This window comes from Fragaria vesca, linkage group LG7 (genome assembly GCF_000184155.1).
Source record: "Fragaria vesca subsp. vesca linkage group LG7, FraVesHawaii_1.0, whole genome shotgun sequence".
Classification (NCBI taxonomy): domain Eukaryota; kingdom Viridiplantae; phylum Streptophyta; class Magnoliopsida; order Rosales; family Rosaceae; genus Fragaria; species Fragaria vesca.
Window position 1 is genome coordinate 5,826,897 of NC_020497.1, and position 20,345 is coordinate 5,847,241.

General features: G+C 38.6%; 4 protein-coding genes across 4 annotated transcripts; 3 read left to right on the forward strand and 1 right to left on the reverse strand.

The window, feature by feature from the left end:
- The first annotated feature begins 1,815 nt into the window (after nucleotides 1-1,815).
- Nucleotides 1,816-2,740, forward strand: LOC101295561 (probable xyloglucan endotransglucosylase/hydrolase protein 27-like). The gene has a single exon (XM_004306797.1). It carries the CDS (start codon nucleotides 2,093-2,095, stop codon nucleotides 2,738-2,740), a length of 648 nt encoding a protein of 215 aa, XP_004306845.1. The 5' UTR covers nucleotides 1,816-2,092.
- Nucleotides 2,741-5,011: 2,271 nt separating this feature from the next.
- On the forward strand, nucleotides 5,012-7,175 carry LOC101295854 (RING-H2 finger protein ATL16-like). Its single transcript, XM_004306798.1, has 3 exons — nucleotides 5,012-5,459; nucleotides 6,119-6,216; nucleotides 6,389-7,175. The coding sequence occupies exons 1-3, from the start codon at nucleotides 5,301-5,303 to the stop codon at nucleotides 6,741-6,743; spliced, it is 612 nt and encodes a 203-aa protein (XP_004306846.1). The 5' UTR covers nucleotides 5,012-5,300; the 3' UTR covers nucleotides 6,744-7,175.
- A 784-nt stretch (nucleotides 7,176-7,959) lies between these two features.
- On the forward strand, nucleotides 7,960-12,190 carry LOC101296141 (protein-ribulosamine 3-kinase, chloroplastic-like). The gene is made up of 9 exons (XM_004306799.1): nucleotides 7,960-8,083; nucleotides 8,557-8,710; nucleotides 8,880-8,970; nucleotides 9,075-9,149; nucleotides 9,228-9,316; nucleotides 9,398-9,516; nucleotides 10,006-10,146; nucleotides 11,682-11,758; nucleotides 12,011-12,190. Exons 1-9 carry the CDS (start codon nucleotides 7,981-7,983, stop codon nucleotides 12,155-12,157), a joined length of 996 nt encoding a protein of 331 aa, XP_004306847.1. The 5' UTR covers nucleotides 7,960-7,980; the 3' UTR covers nucleotides 12,158-12,190.
- Nucleotides 12,191-13,647: 1,457 nt separating this feature from the next.
- LOC101296425 (ribosomal RNA small subunit methyltransferase A-like) lies at nucleotides 13,648-16,738 on the reverse strand. The gene is made up of 10 exons (XM_004306800.1): nucleotides 16,475-16,738; nucleotides 16,141-16,290; nucleotides 15,967-16,023; nucleotides 15,708-15,806; nucleotides 15,471-15,566; nucleotides 15,116-15,200; nucleotides 14,734-14,786; nucleotides 14,474-14,557; nucleotides 14,067-14,177; nucleotides 13,648-13,975 (listed from the first exon to the last, which is right to left on the reverse strand). Exons 1-10 carry the CDS (start codon nucleotides 16,724-16,726, stop codon nucleotides 13,910-13,912), a joined length of 1,053 nt encoding a protein of 350 aa, XP_004306848.1. The 5' UTR covers nucleotides 16,727-16,738; the 3' UTR covers nucleotides 13,648-13,909.
- Between the last annotated feature and the right edge of the window lie 3,607 nt (nucleotides 16,739-20,345).

Genomic DNA, 20,345 nt, shown 5'->3' on the forward strand with positions numbered 1-20,345 from the left:
CTCTACTCTCTCTCTCTCTCTCTCTCTCTCTCTCTCTCTCTCTCTCTCTCTCTCTCTCTCTCTCTCTCTCTCTCTCTCTCTCTCTCTCTCTCTCTCAAAGCTCCGTCGTTCTGCTTCTTCTTCGATCCGGCCATAGAGTTCGCCTGGATCTACGTCGCCATCGTGGTCGTCAACGATCTACTCTAGGAGAAGAAGGAGAAAGATCTCCTGCCATGAAGCTGTCCCGCCGCCGATCGACTCCTCCGGCCAGTAATACAACCGCCACATCGCTGCTCTGTCTGTCGAACAGCGAGAGTGGCTTTGTTCAAAAAAAGCGCTCTTTCGAACAACGAGAGTAGCGCTCTGAACGAGGCTCTGGAGCTCTACGAGAAGGGGCTGCACGTGGCGAGGACGGGCGAAGAGACAGCGGATCTCAAGGCATCAAGGTCGAAGACGCTGCGGTTAACGAGTTCAAGAGCATGACCAAGTGCGTGAGGGTGTTGCGAGACGGCGCAGGTGATCAGCACCCTAGCCTTCCGGTGATGGCGATGAAGGCGTTGTTGGGGTTAGGGAAGTATGGCGAGGCGGAGAAGGAGCTCAGGGGCATGGTGGTAAATAACGGCATTCCCGAGAGGGCTTGGGTTTCGGCGGTGGAGGCTTACTTACTTTGAGTTACAGAATTGGTAAGGTTCTTTGTTCTATTGCAACTATTAAACTTTGGAGTTTGGACTTTTTAGGCATTCAATTCAATTGGTTTGTTATCTGAACTTTACATGCTGCTGATCATTTCCGGTTGAAAGATTTATGTAATAAGTGCAGACTTGTTTGAGAAAGCATTGCTGTATATCCCATTTGACATAGAGAATCGAATTCTTCGAGCCATAGGTTTTTATGCATTTGGGGGGCAGTAACGGGGTTTCTGGGGTCTGAAAGTTAGTTTTTAAGGGTTAGAAACCGAGTTTCTACAATATTTGGAGCAAATAAATCGATTATTGGGGATCAGTAACTGAGTTACTGAGGATTACTAGGGGTCAGTAACCGATTATTGGGGGTCAGTAACTGAGTTTTTTTTGTCAGTAACTGAATTTTTGGGGGTCAGTAACTGAGTTACTGGGGTTAGTAACTGAGTTTTTTGGGTCAATAACTGAATTTATGGGTCAGTAACTGAGTTTCTAGGGTCAGAAATTGAGTTCTAGTGATTGGTCGCCGGAGAAACCCAGTTACTGGGGGTCAGTAACTGAGTTTTTTAGGTCAGTAACTGAATTTCTAGGGTCAGTAAATGAGTTTTTGGGGTTAGAAACTGAGTTCTGGTGATCGGTCGCCGGAGTAACCCAGTTACTGGGGGTCAGTAACTGAGTTCCGGCGATCGGTCACCGGAGTAACCGAGTTACTGGGGGTTAGTAACCGAGTCCGGCGGCCGGCGGCCGGTGTCCGGGATCCGGTGAGCTGTCGGCAAAGTCTTTTCTCTCTCTCTCTCTCTCTTACATTTTCTCTCTCTAAGCATATATATATAAGGACCAATGGTAAAAATGTCTTAAAAATATTATTTTATTATAAATTTAATAAAAATTTGTGTATTTGGGCACAAATAAATCTCTCTTTCATTTAATTGGGGTTAAAAATCTTATTATCATTAAAATGAGGTTTAGTTTTCAAGTATTTAGACATTAGTTATTTTCCTTGCTAGATTGTTAAAAAAGAAAAATGAAGTCTATATGAGTCTTTGTCGAAGTACTTAAATTTAGCATACTGCAACTGCATGCTCGGCGTATAGAGTTGGATAGAATAAATGTCTGTAAAGGCGAGATGATATGTTTGAGCTTATATACTTGTTCTAAACGGAATTGATTGGAATAGCCTAATATCTTTTGTACTATTCTTTGCCTATATTCGAGCCATATATGAATATATATATAAGCTCGTTAGATCCAAAAGAAATTCATGAAAGATATTCCTTTTCATTTAAATCCAGCTTCTGTAATTTGATCTTGAGATTTGAGCATCAAAGTATATCCTCTTGAACTATGATATAAACTCAGTCGCATCACCTACCATTCCACCGCCATCTTCACCCTCTCTGCAACTCTATCCCAACTCCCTCATTTTCTCTTCAATGGCAGACCCAGCACTCCACCCCGAGACTCCCTCTCACCACAAAACCCAACCCCTCAAGCAGATCGCCATAGACTACACCCCAGACGCCTGCACACACTTCACCGACTCCAACACCATCACAGTCACCTTCGACCACCGCGGCGGCGCCAGGTGGCGCACCCCCACCCGTTTCCTCTATGGCACCTTCAGCGCCCTCATCCAGTGCCCAAGTGGCAACACCAGCGGCCTCAACTTCAACCTCTACCTCTCCTCCCTAGAAGGTGACAAGTCCCAGGACGAGATCGACTTCGAGTTTCTAGGTAAAGACATGACCATTGTCCAGACCAACTACTACACTGAAGGGGCTGGAAACAAAGAAGCGATCCATGACCTAGGGTTCAACTGTTCCGAAGGGTTCCATGAGTATGTGATTAAGTGGAGTAAGGATGTGATCGAGTGGTTTATAAATGGGAAAATGGTGAGGAGGGTTGAGAGAAAAGAGGGTGAGGGTTTTCCAAACAAGCCTATGTATTTGTATTCTTCGGTTTGGGATGCTAGCTATATTGATAAGGGGAGGTGGACTGGGAAGTACGTTGGATGCGATGTGCCTTATGTTTGTGTTTATAAGGATATTCATGTCCCTCTTGAGACTGCTGTGGAGGATTAAGATCTTTGAGGTTTTCTTTGAGTTTTGGAGGGTCAGTGTACTTCTGAATAAAATGGTGTTTGTTTTGTTGTTGATGGTGGGGATTTGAATCCGATCATGTTTGTGTTGTGTTTATTTGCCAAATTGGGAATATGCAGCTTTTACTACTCTTAGATTTGTGCAACTGTTTTGGATCACAGACCAGTAGAAGTGTGTAGGAAAAATGTTAACATCCAATGAGATCGATCTTGGCTGCTTTCACAATAGTGTTGTATGGCTAGACAAGATAGTGATGTAACAAGAAACTTTTGCTACTGAATTCTAAAGTAGAGTCTTTACTATTGATATTGTGACTTTGAATGTTTCATATGGCCCTGCGATGTTATTGATCATGGGATCATTTCAATTTGATTTGCTTGTCAAGGATATAATCGACTTTGTTTTTCTGTTTCGATTCTGGGAACCTTCACGAAATTATGTGTTTTGCGGAATGTGGAAATTGAGATGGTGGAATTTTGTACCAATTTTAGAAGGCTTTTTGTTAATGGGGATCGAGTAATCTGTTTCTTCTTGTCCAACAGTACCATCATGCCCTTTCCAAAGAAAAGAAAAAAAAAGAACAAATAGAAAAGAGAGAGAGCATCTATCTAGCATGCACGATCTTACGAAAGTAAGCTTCCATTCTTTCTTTTGAAAAGGACCCAAAGAATGGGGATTGAGACCTATGATAGGAAGTACAATAAACACATCTAGCAAGCAATACTAATTTTAGGTCGAGCATGCACTAGCAAGTAGTCTGTTCCAACCTTCCAAGTTCCAACAATGCAAGTGCATCAGCACCCACTTCTGCTCACCTACTGTTCAACAATGGTAGATAGGAGGTTTGGGCTTCAGATGCTCAAAAAATGGAGACGATGAAGTCAAATTTGGTAGGTATGACTGGAGTAGTGCCCCAGTGGCATTTTATATAGAGCTTTAGCAGGATCTTATAACACAATTCATTTACCAAACCATTAAGTTAATGCCAACTGAGATCAGTGGGTTTCAACTACTAAACGTTGAAGCAATACTATTCATGTAGTGTTTCACAAATGGTGTGACTCAAATTTCGTAACGGAAAAAGATAACAAGTTAATAATTTTATAAAGTGGGTAAACAATAACCCACGATCGATAAGATACGGTTAATAAGTTAAAACACGAGTTTAATAAAATATACCAATTAGTACTAAAATATGATATACTCAACTTTAATAACAATCATTATTACGGATTGTTACGGAAATCGCTCGGTCTTTTGAAATGAAGACAACTTTAAAAGAATATGTTACACTTTAAATTTTAAACGGTGAACTTTCGTCATTTAATAAAAAGAATAACAAGTTGTTTCGAAATGTTTTTCAATCAAAAACAAAGTTGTTGAAATATTTAGATGATTTTTAATTTAGTGTACATTAGGGGGATCACCTTGGGGCCAATTGAATTTCTGATATTTAGTCTACAAATCAATGTTTTGAAAGTTGTTGAGTATGACTATACTTAGTAATTTGGTATTTTCCAATCATATCTAGCATAGAAAGCAGAATCTAGTCGTCAGAACAAGTACCGTAGACAGATCCACAGGCATTCCTTCATCAATTGATCAATTTTATCTACTTTGTTTTTTAACTTCAGACTTTCATACCAAGCAGGCAAGCAAGCAAGTAGCAGAGACTATTCTAATCCCCTGCTGCTCAACCACAATCGTGACAATGACCAAGACGAAAAATATAAATCAAAGACTAAATCTTTAGTGTAAGAAAGCCATCAATATAGTTAAAAAGTCTGAGAAACCAAAGAAAAATCTATCATATTCCAAGCAATGCATCCCACTCGTTGAAATAATAAAGCTTTCATACTTTTCAATACACAAAATGGCCATAGCTGAATTGCTGGAAAAGACAAAGGAAAATCCTTTTAGCCATTTTGGACCCAAGCCTAGGCCTTATCCTCAAGTACTCAAGTAGTATGGTTGAGAAAGCTCAGGAATGATGGTGAGAATCTCTCTCTTTCTTCTTCTTTGGTCTTCTTCTCTTCTTTGTTCCTTAAAACTAACATGGGAATCTCAACACTTAAATATCCACTTTTGTTTCAACCGTCAGATATAGACTTAACCACCCACTGTTAATATTTGCTGGGTCCAATATGGACCCCATTGATGAATACGATTCCAAAGAGCAAGAAAACGAAGTGCCTCCTTCCTTCCACAACTCTCTTTGCTAATTGTTCTCCTCTACCTCACCATCCATCCATTGTGTTTTATATTAATATTCAAAGCAACTTAGGATTGGCTTTGAGTCCACCCAAAGCTATTCAGATTCTAAGCTTTTGTTTCTGATTTGTGATGGGTTTTCCTGAATCTCCCTTTCCATTTCTGGAGTGATTCTGATCTGGGATCTTGCTACCCTTGAGTGTTTTGCTGTATTTGAAGTTGTGGGTGCTCATTTGTTCTTTGTTCATTTCAGCTGAGCTTTGTTTTGGGTTTGGAGTTTTGAGTGTGGAATTGGGTGAGTGAGATTCAGAAACAAGTAGAAGAGTCTGACATGATGGGGTCGGGTATGAACTTGATTACTACTGTGATTGGTTTTGGTATGAGTGCAACATTCATTATATTTGTATGCACAAGAATCATTTGTGGGAGGCTGAGAGGTGTTGAATCAAGGCCTATGTTTGAGGTTGAATCAAGAACTGATCTTGAGCAGGTATGTAAGTTTTTCTCTGATTTGGGTACTTCTCCCAGTCATCAACTTCTGTTTATAATAGCATGTATGTTCTTGTTGAGCTGGTTTCAGTGATTCAACATCTAATTAATTTAGCATCTCTTAGTTTTTTTTTTTTTTTTTTTCTGGGTGAACATCTGCTTGTTGTGTTCTAGCTTTGATGTGAATTCTTCTGTTGTTGAAGGTCAACTCTGGAAATGGAGAAATGATAATGGATACAACAATCGTAGTGTGAATTGTAATGTACTAATTTTGCCTTTTCTGGTTTGAATACTAGTTTTGCTTAGTATTGTAAAAAAATAAATGAAACCGAAGGTTGAATAAAAAATGGTGGGAAGACTTTGCATTAGGAACGGGTCTTATTACTTATCTCATCACCTTTCTTGCTTGAAGAGGTTGTCTGCTCAATAACAATGGCAATGATTGATTGAAAACTTCTAAGCTATCATAGAACGACTGATTTTGTTCCTTCATACCCTTTCTGCATAAGTTTTAGAAAGACTGATTTGTTTCCTTCATAACCTTTTTGCATATGTTTTCCCTGCTAGTGATGCAATTTCAGTAACCCCGAGACATTACATTTGGTTAGCTGTAACTAACTTCTGAGCAATGTGTTCTAAGTTTTTGTTGTTTGATGGCAGCCGGAGAATCGGTCTAATGGCCTTGAACAAGTTGTGGTTGCTGCAATCCCAACCATGAAGTATGATCAGGAGGCTTTCAGTTCAGTGGAAGATGCACAGTAAGTTTGACAACATCCTTCTCTGCTACGGTTTAAGAACAAGTACTCTATTTTGTTTTGAAAATCCTCTTTTCTTAATTGAAAGATGTTAATTTGGTTTCCCTGATCTTAAGCTGGCACTTATTCTTTCGGCACTCCTGTAGCATTAAAGTTCAATCCTTTGCGTTTGCAGGTGTTCAATATGTCTTGGGGAGTACCAGGAGAAAGAAATACTGAGAATTATGCCAAAATGTGGCCACAGTTTTCATCTCTCATGCATTGATATATGGCTGAGGAAACAGTCTACCTGTCCAGTTTGCCGTTTACCCTTGAAAGAATCTTTCGGCCCAAAACATGTGAGATCAGCAACGTTTACCGTGGCTCGATCTTTTGATGATTCTGAGAACATTCAAACCCACGAACATTCTCAGCAGTGGTTATTACCGAATTCAGCAAGCAACAATGTTAGCAACCAAGGGCGGTTAGAACCTGCTCCTGGAAACCCCTCGGAACCTACTCAATCGAGAGAACCGGACACAAGGCATTGATGAAATCCAGAGATCGGTTGCGGGATCCAAGCACGTATCTTCCATTTAGCAAGCAAATCATCTTTGTGTACAAACATGCCATAGGTGACTTACCTCTGTTTTTTCCTTTGCCTTTGAGCGAGAGGTTGATTCCAAGTTCAGTGAAAATCAGATGGTAGGGTTAGATTTGATTGGAGACTTCTCATGATTGGTAGAATGGTATGAGCTGAGGTTATGCTTTTTGAGTCGGTTTGAGAATGGAGCAAGCTTACACATCGTAGTCTGATTTCTGTATATATAAACTACATCTGGAAAATTAGATTGTTTAGCTCTATAATCATACATTGTGTTTTTGAGCCATTCATTCTACAGTTCCTAATGATTGCTTCTTTCTTTTTTGCTGTGGTTCAAATGTACTTCACACTTCCTGAATCTAGTATCTAAATTTGTTACTGCCACAAAACATCAGGTTTTCAACAAACTGATGTGGTTGTTCACTACATTTTTGATTGAAAGAGGTCATATTTTATTAACTCAGCAACAGGTACAAAAGTGGGGCATAAAATTGAGTAGATATAGAAATAGCCTCCGCCGAAGGCGGCGGCGGTCAAAACCCTAGTAGAGCTAGGTCGGGTTCGCATAGGAGCGTGAAGTAAGGTCAACAACTTAGAAAATAACCATTTGTACTCATCATTTTTGTACTCACAACACAGACGTAAATTTCACATACCGCAAGAACAAGGCTTAGCAAAAACTCCCAAAATCATCTGTTGGGATATACATTAAATGATGTAACCGTTGTACATAACTTGATGAGGTTCGGTATGATAATTTACTTTTTAAACATTTTCATTTGATGAACAAATTTAATATAAATTTTACTCTTTAAGCATTATCCTTTAGTGAACAAATTTGGTGAATGACCTCTACTTCTTAAGGATTTGTTTTTTGGCGGACAAATTTGGTATGAAATTTTACTCTATAAACATCTTCATTTGACCAACAAATTTGGTAAGTGAGCTCGTCTCATAGTCACAGACACAAAGAAAGTTCAAAACCGACACGTGGAGCACAGAAACGAAATTTTTAGGAAAATTCTATGGAAACCTAAGCCACTACGACCACATCGTGACATCGTTGTCTTTTCCCTCTCTCTCACACTTATACCAGTCCACTCAAAAACACAGAAGACAATAGAAGCTAGACTAGAGACTAACCGACCGAACCACTAGAAAAAGCACATACAATTTCTGGAAGGATGACAATGGCGGGTCACGTGGCACTCATATCGTTCTCTTCTTCCTTACCTTCTCTGCCTGGTCTTCCTCGTCTGTCCTCCACAAAGCACCGACCTTTAATCAGTGAGTATGAAGTTAACTATAAACAAACTCAATCCCAGATTGCAATTTAGCTTTACTTGACCAATTCAAGCTAATGGGGTCATTATTTAAGTTTTGTAAGAATACCCATATCGTTTTTTGATGAAGTGTATGAACTTTTCTGTGCTTATTGAATTGGAGTATTGGACTGTTAGTATTGTTTATACAAAGATTGCAGTTTTGCAACTTTTTTTTGTTTTGATTGTGTGTGAAGAAAATTCATGGTGATTATTGATTTGTCTGTAATTGTTAGTGAGTTGAATATGGGAACAAGAAACCATAAGGAAACTTTATGTCATTGATTTTCAATGCAAGAGAGTCTTTAGAGTTTGAAGTTTTGAAGCTATTTCATTGGAATGATGGCTGTCATGCTAGAAATCATGAATCATGGTTAAAGTCATTCTTGTCTGTGTTTCATTTGTTGATTAAACTCATAAATTATGGTTATTTGGCAGTGGCGGCAATGAGTGATGATCCAGTTCGTAAATGGATTCTCACGGACGGAAATGCAACAGAGATCATAAGAATTAGTCCTATAGGCGGAGGTTGCATCAATCGTGCTAGTCGTTATGACACTGATGCTGGTTCTTTCTTTGTTAAAACAAACAGGTTTGGCTGCATGGTACTTTTGATGCTCAAAGTGGTTTTCTTTGATATTTAAATTCAAAGTGAATGCAAAGTTGTTTCTGATTCTTGGATATCTTGGTTAAGTATGCTGTTAGAGTTCTCCTTTCTGTTTCAAAGTCATAAGTAATTTGTTTAGATAAAGCTGAATCAGGAGCATTGGACCATCTATGTTTGAGGGAGAGGCTCTTGGCTTAGGTGCCATGTTTAATACCGGATCAATTCGTGTCCCTAAGCCATTCAAGGTTTGGAAGTTTTATCTTTGTTGGTTTATAAGTCACAGTTTATAGTGAGAATTAAGAAAGTCCACAACAAGGCGTGAAAATCTGGCATAACCTTTCTATTATAGGTTGGCCCTCTACCTACCGGTGGTTCTTACATCATTATGGAGTTTATTGACTTTGGTTTATCCAGAGGTAATCAGGTGAGGATGAGGAAAAGTTCATGAGTTTACGTTGGTGGAAGTAACTTATAATCGTACTAACAATATATTGGTACTCAGTCTGATCTAGGCAGGAAGCTTGCTGAGATGCATAAGACTGGAAAATCTGAAAAAGGTTTTGGTTTTGAAGTTGACAATACCATAGGCAGGTAGTCTTTCTGGGCATGGGCAAGATAATTGAAATTCAAGGACATTCCCTTGTCATAAACCGACACATTTTTTCCTTGCAGCACTCCGCAGATAAACACTTGGTCATCAGATTGGATTCAGTTTTATGGGGAGCATAGACTGGGTTATCAGTTGCAGCTGGCTAGGGACCGGTATGGTGACAGTACCATATATGAAAAAGGTAAACGTTGTCTTATAGTATTCTTAATGTTAGATGGTTGATCACATATCATGGGTAGTCCTAAATTTCTACTTATATTTGAGGAAGATGTTTATTAACCAAAAAGAAATCATGAGTTTGAAGGTCCCCTATAACTGCAATTTCACCTGCTACTTTGAGATTGCTTCCATCGCCAATGTCAAATACCCACAAGTGTTGATTGGAAGGCCGAATTTTAAACTTCCAATTGATTTCAATGGACAATGATACTAGTTTATTTGTGATTTGAAAATGTGTTTTCAGCATTTAGATGTGAAATATGTATTACTTGGGTTCTGGGATTTGAAATGGGCACCGACATATTTTTGGAGGCCAGTTGGACACCGCTTCTCTTACTTTAACTTACAACCTTTCAATTGGAGTCAAATATTTATCTTCCAATGTGATAGGTGGGAATAATTGCTTGTAGCTAATTGAATGTGTTTGTTATTGGGTTATCACATTTAACAGGACAAAGATTAGTGAAGAGTATGGGACCTCTCTTTGATAATGTAGTGATTGAGCCATGCCTGTTACATGGGGACTTATGGAGTGGAAATATCAGCTCTGACAAGAAAGGCGAGCCAGTTATACTTGACCCGGCATGTTACTGTAAGTTAAAAATTTGTTCAGTAACTAAATTGGTGCAGGATAACTAGAAACCAAACTGTGTTCGTTTTAGCAACTAGCATGTGTTTTGGTAACTGTTCACAGCATGACACCATAATAGCCACATACATCTATATACGACTTATACAGCATTGCATATCTGATGATAGAAATTGTAATAACACAGATACGAATCACTCTCATGGTCATAGACAGACAGAACACATGGAAGCACTCATTTGGTTTCGACTGTTATTACAAAATTTGAAATGTTAACTTTGAAAATAGAGCTCGAATTAAACTCTGAAAAACTAAATGACGAACCAAATCTGCTCTTCTGATTTAGTACCAAAGCCAATCGTTTCCTTGTATAATATCCGGACAGAGTAAAAGACAAAATGAGTGTTGAAGAATGTAAGTAATTTGGCTCATAAGACAATAAAATTCCAAATAATGGAAGCCGTGTCATACAGAAACAGAGACATAGAAGAAGTCAGATGAACAGAACCTTCGTGAGGCATGCAGCTAGAACAAGTAGCGGATGATGATGAAACTGAGGAAGTGTTCTGACTTCCCTTTTTTGGACAAGGATGTCCCTTTTAATTGTTCCTAGGTTCCTGGGGAACATAGGACACATATCTGGTTCAGGTACAAGGATATGTACCAACTGAGGCCGAGGAGTCTTGCATTGCATGTGCCAACATGGTTGCTTCATGAAGCTCTTCCTTAAAATTTAAAACATAGGCGTCACGGACGTTGGGAAGTGGTTTTTCTGCCAAGACTTGATCTCGAAGATCTAGACCCATCAAGAAGTGAAACAGTTGGTCTTTTTCAATGCTGGATCACCCTGTACAGTTTTGATCTAACATGGTGGGTCAAGGAAGTCAAGTTCCTGCCCGATAGCCTGAAGAGTAGAATAAGGATCTCCCATGTTGATGTGTGTCACGCTTGGTGCCATAACTCAAAAATAAAGACCAGATCAATATTGTCATGGTATATGTTGGTACAGAACTACAGATACCCAGATATCATGAGCAGTGGGAAGAAAGAGAAAATTGGCATCAACATCTGCAGTCATAGAGTTGAGAAGCCATGACATAATCATGGCATTTTCCTCTTCCCGTGTTTAGTTACTAGGATCTTTTTCATCTGGCTGTGATCTTCTCCAGTCAAGTATCACAACTTTCCTTTCCCTGTGACATACAACTTCCGAAATTGACACCAACTTGCATAGTTTGTCCCATCAAATTAGTTGGCTGTAAGCTGCATGCGCGTTGTATCATGTCTTTCCTAATCTACCTAAGCTTTTAAGCAGTAGAATGAAAGAAGAGTCAAATCCTTTAGTAGCTGTACAAGGACACAACAAGAAAAGTATTGAATTACAATCAACCAGCGTAATATGTTTATTGATTCTTGCATAATTTGCAATATTTTCAATGTTTTCTAAGCAGATCTTGAATATATCTTACTTTAATTTGTTTCAAGGAATATTGTTTTCAAAACTTAGAACTGATATTGTCAATTGCATTTCCTGCTAGATGGACATAATGAGGCGGAATTTGGAATGTCATGGTGTGCTGGCTTTGGCGGATCTTTCTACAGTTCCTATTTTGAGGTAGTCTCCTTTTTTCTTTCAAAAAAAAAAAAAAAAAAGGAAAACCAATTCAAAGTAATGAAATATTATGCATATATGTTGTGCTTGATATTTGTACATTCCTTTCTTTTGCTCAATGATGTGATGTTTGAATGACACCAGTACAAAATTTATGAAACCAAAACAAACACCATTTTATCCTTCCTAGTCTTCCAACAGGCAACAGCCGCTTAAAAATTGTTCATTTATTAATGGTTTTCTGTGTGCCTCCAGGTGATGCCCAAGCAACCAGGGTTTGAGCAAAGGAAAGATCTATACATGTTGTATCATTACTTGAATCATTATAACCTCTTTGGTTCTGGTTACCGTTCCTCTGCCATGTCCATAATAGACGACTATCTTCGGATGTTAAAAGCTTAGGCATTGTTTGTAAATCCATTTTCAGTCCTCATTCTGGTTGAAGTCCAAGTTCGTCTGTGTATGAGTCATGCGTTGTGAGTACCGTTGTACGGTCACAGTAATGTATGCCAATCAATTCCGGTGGCTTATAATAAACCAAAAACCCCAGAGAAGAATATGCTGGTTAAATTTATACACTTGCTTCAACTAACATGCCTCCCTAAAAGAAAACATTTTGGGCTTCAGCAGTCAGCACTCTCTACTTGTACTGAAAATTATCGTATACCGTATCAAGATTCACCTGTCATGTGGTAAATAGGTAAGATTTTCATCTTAGACTTTAACACCGGTCAACATTAGCGGGATTCGAATCTTAATATGACGGTTTCACAACCGGATGTTCTTACTAACTCGACTACTATCCGGTTCTTACTAACTTGACTACCTGTGAGGGTTTTGCAACCGGAAGTTTTAACTAACTTGGCCGTTTACAGTGGTTAAAAAGACGTAAGATTTTACTTGTCTCAAATCTTGGTCGAAAATAGAAGCTTTTATCACCAGGGAAACTGCTTCACTCTTCAAAAAGACAAAAACGCAACCTTTGATCCTTTCTCAGTCACAAATTCTCTCAAACCCCCGAAAGCATTAAACTCTGGACCCGTAAACTTTTTCATCACTGAAATCGTTTTTCCCAAGACTTCCAATGGACTCCATGGATGAGGTGGAGTCAGAGCCACCGCCGCCGACGCGGACGCCGTCGCTACCACCATTATCAAACCTTATTCTCTCCCTTGAGCAAGCAACCCTTATGGCCAAACAGCTCCCATCTACCACCGACCCAACTCACCTCCTCCACATCCACTCCTCCCTCCACCAAGCCCACCACCACCTCTCCGCCTTCCTCTCCACAACCCACTTCCCCCAGCCGCCGCCCGCCGCCGAGAACTCCCTCTCCTCCGCCACCGGCAACGACCCAATGGACTTGGCCGGCGAGGAGGAGAATTCCAAGGCCACTATTGAGAGGGTGGAGGAGCAGATGAGGAGATGTTTCATTAAGAATAAGAGGGGGAGGAAGAGGCAGCTTTCGCCGTCTGCGGCGGCGGAGGAGAGAAGGGTTAATGGTGATGGGGTTGGGGGGAGTGTGGTGAGTTTTGATCCTCATGAGACTAGGTTGAGGGCATTGGAGCTTGTGTACCAGTTTCATTTGTGAAAAATGAAACAGAGCAGAAACAGAGGTGGTGTGTTTCATTAGGATGATGAGTTTTGGAAGAAATGATTTGGGTTTCTGTTTCAATGAGTAGCTGTCTCTGTCAGTCTGTCAGTAGCATGTTGAAAGAGAAAATTGTTTTGTGACTTCAATTGGTATTGATTTTCTTACTGATTCTTACAACAAACAGATTCGTGTCTACTACCAATGTACAATTTCGTATGAATGGGATACAGATGTGTCTCTGCATGATAATATTACAAGCATTATACAATACAATTATACGATACACAATTTATAATCACAATTTTGGCTATAAACACGGTTTAAGGACCAAAGAATTCATGATTCTGCTTGAGCAGTACTGATATGGATCCTGAAAACAGTTCTGCAGAACAAGTCTGCCAATAATCCATTGATTTCTCCATTTGCCAGTTCCATCAGTAGAATAACGGAAGTTGTCCAGTTTGCCTTGTATGCTGTTGCATCACTCTTTGAAATATGGTGCAACTCATGGTGTGGAACAGGCTAGCTTGCATTTGGTCTTCCAGGGAAACCACGGATAGTTACTCTGTCACAATCATATTATGCAGCTTTACAAAATCCTCCGTGGTTAGCTCTTCTGGTCTTGACTGCAAAAACAATCGGAAAAATTATGTAGCAAAACAGATTCCAGGAGCCATGGGATTATGAAAGCTTTTTCCACATATTGCTAAGCAGTACCGTGGCAGGTCGACCGACATTTTCCAAAGCACTTTCAATCTCTGAGGGTGTGCATATGTGCTGAAGTGATTTCCGCAACATTTTGCGTTTCCCATTAAAAGCTGAATTCACCTGTGTCGATATACAACAGAAGGTGCTCTAGTGAGTAAGCAAAACTAAATAAAAAGAAGTGATGTACTCGTTGATCTTGCTGGAAACAAAGATATCTATGGAAGGGAAATACCCAATCCTAACTTGTGAACTGTAGACAGGTAAATAATATGCTGTTCCAACTAGAATGATTACTGAAACAATAAAACCTACTACTGTCTCTAACATAATTCCCAGGTTAAAACTGTGAGAAAAGTTTGTTACTTTGCGATATATTCTGATAAGTATGATATTAGCATCTGGAAATTGGAAATCACCATAGAAAAGAAGCTTTTAGTCGAGGAAACTGAGGGATACTGTGTAGGTTCCTTCAGCCTAAACTTAACAACAGCAGCATCAACCTGCAGAACAAGACAAATGGTCAAATTCCATTTCTGTTACTCCAGTTTTGGCAATTAATATTTTGTTTAAAGGTTCAATAACATCGCTCAGTTATGTTATCAGCTCATTCCAACAAAGATATAACTAGCATTGTTATAAACCATATGTTTCCCTTTATGGAAGATAAATTACTTACGTTAGGCTGAGGAAAGAAGTTTGCCCTGGGGACCTTAAATTTGAATTCAGGATCTGAAAAGGGAAAATAACAAAGAGAATGAAAAGTCAAATACAAATTTCCCACAAAATTTTGAGAGAATACCTAAGTTCCAGAGGGTCTAGAACCCTCCAGAAACATGCATAGACAACTGTTATTCCATTAACTCCTAGTACTGTAAATAGTCATCACAGATTAGAAGAGACTGAGTATACACTTGCATCTCATCAGATTATCATCTCTCTCACTGTTATCACTTTTTTCTATATTTTCTGGTTTGCTACACCATGAAGAGCTCTAAATGTTTGCTTAAATGATCAAATGGCTACCATGTCGAACACAAAAAGAAATTAAATAGAAGTACCTGAATAGAAATTGATGAAGATATTGATAGGCCGGTATTCAGATGTCCGCAGATATGACTTGACCAAGCGAAAAGCTGTCTCCTCCTAAAGTTATATATCATTGTAGCAGAAGGGATCATATCATTACTCATATAAGATCCATAACTTGAGACACTGTAAAAGTCTAGCATGCTTTGATAGTTAATGTCCTATAAACTCCGGATTTCTACTCTCTGCTATTAAGCTTGTTAGCCAGACACCCAATGGTCATAACATGACCACAACAGGAAATAGATTTTGACTAGAAGGCTGCATAACATACCTTAATGTAATAATAATAAATTTACAATAATAGATAAAATGAATAATGCTAACCTGGAGTAAGAGAACTACTTCAGAGAAGATGTCACCCATTGGAAGAAGTTGTTTGACTACATCTGTACTTATATTAAAGGGTATGTTAGCAACTACCTGCATTGAAGCAACTAAATTAGTCCATGTTAGGCTTTTTACAAAAGTCGGAAGAAGTTTTGGGACACTGTAAAGTGTAAACAAGGGAACAACTCTTCCAATTTGAGAAAATTCTTTTAAGCAACCGAGTATGATTCTTACTTTCGCATGTCTTGGACTTGCCCCGGATGACTCTATACTACTCAACAATGATGACATATGTGAATGAATATGACATTTGACAAAGTCCTCTTGCAAAACCTACTGATTGACAAAACGATATCAACATAAAAAACTCAAACGCAGAATAATACGATTCCATTCTCCGCCAAATTCAAATGATGGTACTCCAGAGACAAATGAATTCCATGTTCAATTCATCCTACATAACAAAGCGAAACATCACCAAAACTAGGCTTACCTTCAACTGACCAGTCTGCGCAAACCTTTCGCTAACAAGGGTAGCCATGTATGGATCCTAAAGCTCATAAAACATGATAAAACATAAGTATTAAGTTTGATACAGAAATAGGAAAGCATCTTCACCATTCACATAACAAATACTTGATGAGCTCATAGGCAATCAAGTAGCAACCTTTTCGATAGCGAGCACAGTGGCACCAGCATTGATAAGAACATTAGTCAAAGAACCAGTTCCGGGTCCAATTTCCAGCACCACATCACCTTCCCCAACTTCAGCCGCAGCCACAAGTTGGTCATTGACCTCCGAGTCCAACATGTAATGCTGCAAATGCAACAAAAACCCACCAACCAAATTCAAAACCCAGTAAACATATCACACCCTACTCACAATTCACAGCTGACAACACACAATTGGGTCCAAACTTACATCTTATCTTCCAAACAATGAAGAGAACACAGAATCGACTTGAAAAGGAAAGTTTCTTATTTGGGGAGATTGAAAGAACCTGGCCAAGTGATTTGCGGGGGAACCGGCCTTTGGAGTTGAGAGCGGTAAGAGTGGCGTGGTAGTCATCTGGGTTCTTTCTTCTTCCTCCTCCTCCGCCTGTCTTTCGTGTTGTTTTGGCGCAAGCTGTTATATAAGTTGGGGTCGATTGTCGTGCGCCGGGGGTGCTATTCTGCGCCGCGAGTGTGGGTTTTGGGTTTTGTATTGGCGGGAGAGATTGGTGAAGCAGAAGAAGATGAGGGGCTGAGTTCATGTCTCTCTGTTTGTTGTTGTTGGCTTGAGGAAGTGTGTGTGTGAGACTAGCGTCCTAGACTAGAAGAGGCTCCGTCCCAAGAAATCAATTTTCAACGAGTCCTGGCCCATATTTTGAGATTTTATTTTAGCCAAAAGGCCACCAAGATATTTTATCTTGTATGAGGCCATTTACATGAATAATTTCATTAAAATTTCGTATTTCGAGTTTTAAAAATAAGTTAGTGTTATTAACATATCTTTTAATTTTTATTTATTTTTCTATTCACATATTTTAATTTTATTTACATACTTGTGACTTAAATTTGTTCCATGATATAGATGGGGCATGTTAATAACACAAAATGGTGTGTTAATAACACTAGTCTTAAAAATATCAAGGATTAGAGCATCTTTAGCAATGCTAGCCATTTTTGAGTTAAATTTTAGTCAAATTAGTTAAAATATCATTTTAGCTAAACACTTTAAAAATGTGGCTGCATCAATGCTCTGTATTTTAGCTGACATTACATCAACATTATTCTTCAAATAGAGATTAAATAGTTTAAATATATTTATATATCAAGTAAAATACCTTACAAAGAATGTATTAAATTATAGCTAGTCTCATCTGAGTCATCTCGCTCTCTATATTTAGCTAGAGAGATAGTTAAAGGGCATAATAACTAAAACTTTAGCTAGTATGCTGGAGCTCCAAAAATATATAAAAAAAACTAAACACGTTCTCTAAAATAGCTAAAACACGCTCTCTAAAATAGCTAAAAGCTAAAATAGAGAGTCTGTTAAAGTTGCTCTTATACTTTTGACATTAACTGTGACCGAATATTTGTAGTTGAAGTTGTTGGCTACTCTACGAAGGCCTTAACAATTACCAAATTAGCTGAAATTTTACTGAGATGATCTACACGATATTATCTAGATACTAGACGGTGGAGATGAGAAAATTCGATCGAAAAGTGGTGCAAAAATGGAAATCCACATCAAAACTTTGGTGCGGACGTCCGCACCTGAGAATTACTATATATATATATATATATAGTTCGGATCTAGAGAGGATCTCCTTAAACTCTTAAAGTAAAAATGTTTTTAGTTCTAGCATGTATTTTGACAATCAAAGTCACCCATCTCGTAGGTACTTACCCACATATGAATCATACAAAAAATTAGCCAAAATGAAAAAATGTTTAACCATTTGATTAGCACAATATTCGTTTTAATTTTATCTAACGGCCTACAATTGTTTACGTTAATTTGAATGACCAAATGATTATGGAATTAGTTGAAATTTTGTAGACATGTTTCTTACATATGAATCTAGAGGATCAACGGTTGAGATCGTTAAATGAAGTCATCTACTAATGTAAAATAGTAGAAATCCTCAAATTCTTAAAGTAAGGAGGTCATTTTTAGATCCTCCCTATATATATAGTAGATCATCTCCACAAATTTTCATCCAAATTCAAATTCGTGAAGGCGGTCATAAATGTGATTCACCGATTATAAACTTGAACGGTTCTTGTTTAACATATTTGGATCGTTCATTGATTTGATTTAGTTCGATTTCTTAACGATTACCAATTTAGCTAAAAATTTGTATAAGTGAGATCTTTTTATATAAACCTAAAAACTGAACGGTTGATATGAAAAAATGTGATTGAAAAGTGGGTTAATAAACCATTAATGAGAAAGTCATCAACTAGTCCTTAACTAAATGGTCCTTATTAAAACCCCTCACACATTTTTCTTATCTATATAAAAATATCCAAAATGAGAGAAAGTGAAACCTTTTCTTGTCTTTGTGGAAGAAAATGGGGTTGGAATTGACACAAATCATGAAATTAACTTGAGAAGATGAACTAACAGTTTAATACAGATTGAGTTATGGAAATAAACATGAAGTAAAATTTAACAACTTCCGGCAAAGTAGGAAGTAGTTTGAAGACTTTGTAGCAATTGCCTTGAGAGGATATTTTCTGTGAGCAATTGCGCCTGAAGTTTCAGTCATGTTTAAATCAACTTCTTTTGTACCACGAGACAAAGCCCAATCAAACTTAGTCACAAGCTGTTGCATGTTGTCATCTTGTGGTAGTCTTTTTGTGGATGTCTCCAAAAACTAATTAAGTTATAAAGCCCTCCGTCCTATCAAAGTCTTTGTATGTGAGCCGTGACCTATTACTGGCTGGCCTAAGTGCCTAACCAATATATCGGAAGCCAAAGATTCAATATCATCACTTCCTACAATTAGTAATGTCATAAAAAAGATGAAAGTAGAACTTTGTAATCGACTCATTAACAGAATAGCAAATCTCTTATACATCATTCAAAAAGATTTAAAACACAAATAAATCCACTTGTTTTGTTGTTAAACAAATAAGGATAATTTTTAACAATTAAGGACAATTTTTTCTCTACATGTCATGTGCAATGATTTAATTTACCAAACTAACCCTACACTAATTAAATATACTTTTAGAAGAGAAAAGTCTTTCATTTTAAGATTTTTCAGTAAATAGAATACAATAGTAAATTTTCAATAATTTAGTGTAGTAGCAGTTAATTTTAGTAGAAGTAGCAATACGTAGTAGTAGCAACATGAATCAACAACTTACAATAACAACACACAACAACAACACACGCAGTAGCACACATCAACAACACACACAGTAGCAACACACATCCACAACAACATGCAGTGGCAGTACACGCAATAGCAGCACACAACCACAACACACGCAGTAGCAGCACACAATAGCAACACACAACAGCACATGCAGTACCAGTACACAACAACACATGCAGTAGTAGCACACAACAACACACAGCAACAACACACGCAGTAGTAACACACAACAACACGCAGTAGTAGCACACAACAAGAGGCAGTAGCAGCACACAACAACAGGCAGTAGCAACACACAACAGCACGTAGTAGCAACACACAACAACAGGTAGTAGCAGCACACAACAGCATGTAGTAGCAGCATGCAACAACAACACACACAGTAGCAGCACACAACAACACACACAGTAGCAGCACACAACAACACACACCAACATCACACACAGTAGCAGCACACAACAGCAACACATAGCAGACACACAGGAGCAACACACGCAGTAGCAGCACAACAACACACGCAATAGCAGCACATAACAGCACACAGTAGCAGAACACAACAACACACACAGTAGCAGCACACACCAACATCACACGCAGCAGTAGTAGCACACAGCAGCAGCACGCAGCAACAGCACGCAGTAGCAGCACATAGCAAAATACAGTAGTAGCACGAAGCATGAGCACAGATTAGCTACAAATGATCATTTTTTGCTGTCAAATTCAAAAGATATGGGTTTTAATTCCAAATAATCTTTAAGTAAATCAAGTTGTAGAGATTGAAGAATAATCAAATCAGATCTGGTTGGATTCGGCGAAGCCTTAGTCAACATTCATTCTTTCATTATTCTGCTCCTCCTCCCTTCCTCGCCTCCTAGCTATTTGGTTGGAGCGGTGACCGACGAGAGGAAGAGGAAGAGGAAGAGGAGGAGGAGGAGGAGGAAGAGGAAGAAGAAGAAGAAGAGGAAGAAGAAGACCGGCGAGAAGAAGAAGAAGAGGAAGA